At 44.1% G+C, this 7,434-nt stretch overlaps 1 protein-coding gene across 1 annotated transcript in view; it reads right to left on the bottom strand.

The window, feature by feature from the left end:
- The window catches only part of zfhx4 (zinc finger homeobox 4), a 79,709-nt gene that overhangs the window by 5,940 nt on the left and 66,335 nt on the right, over positions 1–7,434 (bottom strand). The window contains exons 8-11 of the mRNA XM_039617398.1: positions 6,268–6,401; positions 4,961–5,161; positions 4,540–4,660; positions 1–4,380 (exon numbers count right to left, since the gene is read on the bottom strand). The exon at positions 1–4,380 is cut by the window's left edge and continues 1,044 nt beyond it. Of these exons, the coding sequence (XP_039473332.1) occupies positions 1–4,380; positions 4,540–4,660; positions 4,961–5,161; positions 6,268–6,401 (4,836 nt within the window). The remainder of the gene's footprint in view (positions 4,381–4,539; positions 4,661–4,960; positions 5,162–6,267; positions 6,402–7,434) is intronic.

Here is a 7,434-nt window from a genome sequence, read left to right as displayed (position 1 = left end):
CTTTTAAGGATGAAGGGCTTAAGAAGTTTTTTACTTGCGCCTCGGATGGTTTGACTGGGGTTGAGGATGCAGTGGGTAGCTCATACTCATTTGGCTCAGTCTTGGTAGGCAGCTGTGGGTAGTCAAAGAAATTATACTTATTGGGGCTTTCACCTCTTTCATTGTCTTGATTCATCATTGGGCTTGGTGGCAAGCTAAAACCTGCCTGCTTAGCCTCATGCCAGTGTCTAGATCGTATGTGGCTATCTAGAGCAGATTTAGCTTTAAACAATGCTCTGCAAAAGGGACATTTCTTGTGAGACTGGGAGGGCCCTATAGCCCTAAACTGCCCCTTTCTCTCTCGAGCTCGAGTGTTTTGGAACCAAACTTGCACAACTCTCTTTTTCAAGCCAACTTCCCGTGCAATATGATCCAACATCTTCCTTGTTGGGTTAGAGTCAAGTAGGTATTTGTCATAAAGAATCTCCAATTGTTCTGGTGTGATGGTGGTTCTTAAACGTTTATCTCTGTGTTGCTCTTCACTACTGTTACCGCCATCTTTGTCATTGGCACTTTCTTCTTTGTCATCGAGTTTCCTCTTCATCGCCCCAGAGCCTGCAGCAGAAGCTAAGCCAGAGCTACCCTGAGAGGGGATTTGGGAGAGACCTCCAGATAACAGCTGGCTAGCCATAAGGGGGTTGTTGGGGTCAAATATCATATAGGGCATATCAATAGGTCTTTCAAGGAATTGTGAGTGAAGAAATTGGTTCTGAGCAGCCAAGAAATGCATGTGTTGGTGCTCCTGCCACAACTCTAGAGTGGGGAATGCTATCTTACACTGATCACACTGGTACTGAAGCATCTGATGGGGAAGGCTATTTGTAAGTGAAGACAGTGCCAGGGAAAGTGGACTTGAGGGAACTGCAGCTGCCTGAGGCTGGGAATGGGGTCTTGACATTTGTGCCTGGGGGGCTTTTTGTGGAGGTGGCTGCGGTGTGCAAGCCTTAGATGGTCTTGGTTCTGGTAATGACTTTATCACTGGTGAAGGGGCAGTCTCAGTTTGTTTAACTTCAGTTTCAAGGGTCAAATCTGGCTTGGGGGAAGTTTTGCCCATGGTAGTACGAGGAGAGGACATCACAGGGGAGCTTGAGCCAGAACTGCTGGGAGTTCCTGTTTGGGACTGCTTAGGCATGTCTAAAGATGCCTGGGTGATCTTAAATGGACCTTGCTCAGGAGAATCTGAATATTCCTCACATTGGTTGTCCTCATTACCTTCCTCATCTTCATCCTTATAACACAGCTTTTTCTGGTGAGTGATAAGATCAAAGATGCGTGGGAACACAATGTTGCACTTCTTACATTGGTACTGCATGTTGCTGGTTCTGATGTATCGTTCATTAGTCAGCTCTTTTTTCTCACTGTCTTTAGAGTCTGCCTGGTTCTCATAGCTCTTTCGAGCTTTCTGGCGAGCATTCTGGAACCACACCACAATGACTCGTGTTGGTAGGTTGAGCACAGTGGAGAGCTGCTCAATCTCATCATCTTTCGGATAGGCATTAGTGTCAAAGAAATCTTGAAGTACCCTTAACTGGTAATCAGTGAATCTGGTTCTGGAGGACCTCTTGTTCATCATTGAGTCTGCTCTGTGGTATTCCTGTGCACTTAGTTGGGGCTCCAATCGAATGTCTTCCAGTGTCGTAATGGGAGGGATACTGAAGTTGTAGGGAGAGTCTTTACTCCGCTGCCTTTCTTTGAAAAGAGTGTTACGGAACCAGTGCTTTATAACTTTTTGGGGCAGGCCAGACTTCTCTGACATCTCCTGAATTTGCTCTTCATTGGGAGAATTGTTAATATCAAAGTTAGCGCGAAGAATCTTGAGTTGCTCGTCGGTGATGCGGGTGCGCGGTCTCTTAAATTGAGAGTGGCGGAGGAAGTTTGGATCAAGACCCAGCTGTTGCTGGCAGAGTTGTGTAAGGTCTGTGGACAGCGAATCCATAGTGGGCAGCTGGAGGGCCAGCTGAGGGGGTAGCCCTGGGTGCTGGACAGACTGCATCATTAGAGGTGGGAAAAGGGGCAGGTCCAAGGAAACAGGTAGCTGCACTTGGGGTGGTGCAGGGGGGGCAGTAGGTGGTGGAGGTGGGGGCGGTGGCTGGGGTGGTTGTGTTTGGTGAGAGGGTTGGTGTGAACTCTGATGGGAAACAGGAACTGGTGAAGGTACTGGGGTTTGAGGCTTGGCCACTGACATGGCAGGAGGCTGAGGAGCTGTCACTGGGGTTGGAGCAGGAGGAGGTGGCGGAGGAGGAGGAGGAGGAGGTGGTGGTGGCGGTGGTGTCTCTGGTGAAGAAGGGTTTATCGGATAAAGTTTGTCATAAGCCTCTCTGTACTGCTGGGCAAACTTTTCAAGTTCCACATATGGGAAAAAGTGACTATGCACATGTTCTTGGTGGCTCTTGAGAATAAGCATGTTAGAGAAGAGCTTTCCACACATCCCACACTCAAGCTTATCAGTATTCATTTCTACTTGTTCAACTCCATCTTTGCTTTTCCTTTGGTTTTTTTGTCTGTTTTCATTGTACTGGATCACCAACTCGAATCCAAAATTCTCTAATAGCGCTTTTGCTGCATTACCTCTTGCTCCTGACACAATACGTGGAGGGGGAATCAGCGGCTCTGGAAACTTTGACTTTTTGGGGTCTTTGTTGTCCTTTCCTACATCATTCAATGCATCACCTCCATTTTCCATCTTTGCTCTGTTTTCCTGTTTTTCCAGGTGATCCTCTGCATCTCTAGACATTTGTATTTCTGAAGCTGAGACTGTGCTAGCCTCCATTTTTGGTTTCTGGTTCTGCAGTTGCTGGTTTTTCTGTTGCAGAATTTGTGACTGTGATTGAGAAGCCTGCTGCTGCTGCTGCTGTTGCTGTTGAACCTGTTGCTGGACCTGAGCCTGCTGTAACTGGTGCTGCTGTTGCATCTGCTGCTTCAGGTCTTCTAGAAATGATCCAGTAAGACCAGGCATTCCAAAAGCTGCAGCTGAGTGCAGCGCAAGTTCTGGGCTAAGGTTGAATTCTGCCCCAGGTATGTAAAATGGGAAGAGGAACTGCGGCTGTTGAAACTGCAGTAATGCTTCTGGGGTCATTGGAAAATGGGGGAGAAAAGCTGGATTGAGGAACTGAGGCTGGAAGAAGGCAGCCTGTTGCTGGAGTTCATGTTGAAGCTGCAGCTGCAGTTGGGCTGAGGACTGTGCTGATTGTTGGCTGCTTGCCTGTGCTGAAACATGGTCAGTAGTTGCTGCTTGTTTTGAGTTATTACTGCTGTTAGGTTCTTTGGGTTCAACAGTGTTTTCTTTGTTAGAAGAAGGAGTACCACTTCTTGCAGCGTCTAAATTGCTTGCATTCCCTTGTGTGCTTGGGCCTGGACTTTTTGAAGATACTGGACCACTAGTTCCAGAGATACTGCTGCTGCTGCTGCTGCTGCTCATGTCATTTTTGGCTGTTCTTGCTTTGGTCTGATGTAGAACTGACCTCATGTGAATTTCAAGTGTTGAACTTTGGCTATAGGCAACATTGCAAATATTGCATTTAAATGGTTTGTTGTCAATGCTGTTGCTTGGCTCTTGTGGAACTGGGCTAGATGCCTCTTGAAGGACCTTTTTCAATTTATGTAGGTGGGAAACTGAGTTATAGTGTACTAGTAGGATGTTCTTCTGGGTGAAGGACTCCTTACATACTGTGCACTTGTAAGGTCGAGAAGGGTCCAGAAATTTTTCCATTGTAAAATTGGGCCCCTTTCTAAATGGTAGGGTCCGTTTTGGTTCTGCTCCCATGTCATCTAGCAGGGAGCTACTGTCACTTCCTGTGGGACTGGGCTTTTCTTCCTGGTCCATTTCATCATCTTTGTCCAAGTCATGTTCAAAGGCCTGAGCTTCCTCCAAGGCCCTGGCCTCACTCTCTGTGATATCTCCATTCAGTGGCAGATTGCCTATGAGTTGCTGCACCTCAGCCTCACTAAGTTCAGGGTGCCCATTTTCTAAATGCTTCCTGAGGGCCAGGAATGTCCTGAAGCTGCGCTGGCAAAGGCTGCACATAGTGGCTGCTCTGATGGCATGGTACTGAGAATGTATCTGAAGCTTCTGCATTGTCTTGAAGGCCAAACTGCAGTGGTTGCAACGATATTTGTAGACATGACGGTCTGACACAGAGAGCTGCTGTTGTTGTTGCTGAAGTCTTTGGAGCTCACTGAGATGCTCCTGCAGATTATCAGGGGATTTGCTATCATGTCTTAATCCACTGGCTCTCTTCCAATCTGGGGCCTCTGAGGCCTCCTTTGGGGGCTTGAGTTCCTCACGCTGCAGGTCTAAATCATTCTTGTCTTGATTGGCCAGCTCATCCTTTGAAATGTTTCCTACACGTAGAAAATACAATGTAAGGTTCTTGTCAGTCAGTATTTTCTGACAAATATATAGAAAATAACACACTCAAGTACATCAGTGGACCTTTACCAGCATCTGGGCAACAAATTAATGACAGAAAGAAAACAGTGTAAGCTACATATTCTGCTCACCATGAGACTTTCCTGACCCATCTGTGAGAGAGGTAGAGGAATCCATTAACGACATACTTCTCTCTTGTTCAGTCTGGGGGTGCATTATATTATTTGGTGTTGCTGTTTCAGGTCCAACAACCTGCAAAGACCAAAGATTGTTATTATACCAATTTATAATCTGATACAGAAAGTGCAGAGGAAGTGTGCCAAAGTGTTTCTTGTATTGAAATCAAAGCTTATTTCAGGGAAAGAATTTGCTTCTCTTGGTGGACAGTAACAACATTCAAGATTATGGGAGCATCTCAAGAGAGAACATTTAGCAAGAACAACAAGTAACATCACAATTCCTTTTTGTTTAGAATGTGCAATTTGCTCTCACACACACAGTCTAACAGACACACTCAAACAAATTGTATTTCTAGTCATTACTTCTACATACAGTCAGAATGAGCTTTTCCACACAATCGGGTGCCACGCTGTGAAGGTGAGTGAGATGTAGCTGCAGGTGGATTTTGTTGCTAAGGACATCCTGGCACAGTGGACAGCGGATCACAGGCTGCATGGAATGCTGGGACATAACATGTAGCTGCATACGGTTGGCATCTTTACTGCTGTAGTTGCAGTACGGACACTGCTGAACCTAAAAAACAAGACAGCACAGTAACTAAGTGGAGAAATAATAAAATGATTTTAAAGAAAAGGAAAATATTTCCCTTTAATTCAAGAGCAGAAGTTACTTATTACGCTCAATGTACTTTAGTGGGTATCATTCTTCCACTGCACGGCCATTAAATTAGCCAGCCATCTGCTTCACTGGTCACACCTTACTTTTTAAAATTCCACTAAATCTGTCAAAAGAAGAATTTTTGGTAATCCTCACTATCTGCCACCCCGCCCCCCGCCCCCAGTTACTATGCCCAACTTGACCTAGAAAACATAAATCAACCATCTTTCATGTAATTTGTTTAAATCTTTTAAGTCGTGCCATTTTATTAGTAGAAAACAAGATTGGCCAGAATTTCTAATCAGGAGATTGCAGATGACAAAGGTGTGTACTCTCCTAAGCTACGCCTTGCCCTCATTACAGCGAGTACTCTGAGCATAGCTGCCTCCCTACCACCTGTCTTAATAGAATCCATTTCTGAAATGACTAAGTCTTCCTTCCTACCAGAACCAGACGAGCTAATACTTCATAATCTAATTTAAAAACACATATAATTTAAAGAGATGCAAAAAGGGGAAAAGAAGCAGGCAAGGAGTCCTAAGGCTAGTGCAGGTATTCCACTTAAGGACACAAAGGCCGGCCTATTGTGCTTGATGCTAAAAAGCTATGTCAGAGGGGGAATAGTAGGATGCATTTAACCCTTTGAATGAAAGCCGGCGCCAGGAATTGCTAAATGCTTGGCTTAACATTTCTGCTTCTTATAGTTAAGTATCTTCCCATTAGCTCATCCCACAGTGACAGTGAAGGTTAGATTTCATTAGTGCTTATGAAGACAAACCTGCCTCAGTGGCTATTAGCTTTCTGTAGATCCAATGACAAAGTCCAACTAGTATATGGAATTTAAATAGCCATTCTGAATAGGTACATAGATAAGCTCCATAACCTAGATGGATTTTCTTTAGCAAGGTGAACACAGTATACAGATCTGCAAACACTATATGAGGAACAGATAAGAACAACACAGGTGACATTTTCAAGATTTTTTAACGTGACTGGGAGTTTCCTGTCAAAACTTCACAAACCTGGTCATTAGCTGAGGTCTTCCCTTCAGCAGACTTTGGCCTTTTAGGTGGGCTTTCCATTTGTCGATCTGGCAGGAGAGAATGTTTAACCATAGCATTCGGTCCGGTAACCTCTTTAGACACGGCATTCACTCCTACCAGGCGGTGGCGAGACAAAGAGAAGAGGGGACAGAGAACGCAAAAGGTTAAAAGTGAATGGATTTCATCAACTAAATATTCAGTATTTATATTCCCAGGTTAAAGGCTGCATTTGTATATTCTAATATTCCAAATATTTATGATTTTTTTAAACAGAAACATAACAATATTAATGGCAAATGTATTTTTTTTCCAAGGATTTTGGAATACAGGAGAAGAATATTAAGTAAAGCATCTAATATGTCCTGCATATTAAATGAGAAATGCATGTATTAATCTGCAACATGTGAAATATACAGTCTTGATAAAATTCTCACATCCCTCGCAGTGGAATTGGATCATTTGTGAACATAACATCACTGTGCGGTTTGTCATGTTTGCTATCTTTTGTAACAATGAGCTGCCCCACTTTCACCTCTCCCATTCAGAAGATGCACAATTTGAATGGGCCAATAAAATGTAATTGTGACATTTTGTGGCTGTATGGGATCATAAAACAATCATTAAATAATTACTGCTTTACAAATAACTGAATAACATCAACACATGTATTATAGGTGATGGCTTAAAAAAAAAGAGTCTGACACCAGGACAACATTAGCATGGATACAAGCATGAAGAGTATTATTCACATTCACATATGCTGACGTGCCACTGCCCCGAGGACATGTAAAATAGGAAAAACTCGGGCAGGCTCATTATCACAGCACGACATACATTAAATGTTATGGTAATATTATACACTTCATTAGTTCATATACATTTCCCCAGCTGCCTCGACAACTCCTGTGTCTGTATAAGATGCTAAATTTTCAGGGCTTTGTCACGGCTGGTGGTACAGTACCAGCGCTACTTGTGTGTGTCTGTTTGTATGTGTGCGTGTAAGCGTGTGTGATGTTAACAGCAGGGCTCAGTGTGGAGAGATCAGCCTCTGGTTGTATTTAGTAAATGCTGCAGCCACTGATAAATCTTTCATTAGCCTCATCCTAAGATACAGGCCGTGCAGGCCCTGCTATACTCTGCCACTGC

The sequence above is a fragment of the Oreochromis aureus genome, linkage group 9, assembly GCF_013358895.1.
Source record: "Oreochromis aureus strain Israel breed Guangdong linkage group 9, ZZ_aureus, whole genome shotgun sequence".
Taxonomy (NCBI): domain Eukaryota; kingdom Metazoa; phylum Chordata; class Actinopteri; order Cichliformes; family Cichlidae; genus Oreochromis; species Oreochromis aureus.
This window is presented reverse-complemented; position numbering and strand designations above follow the sequence as displayed.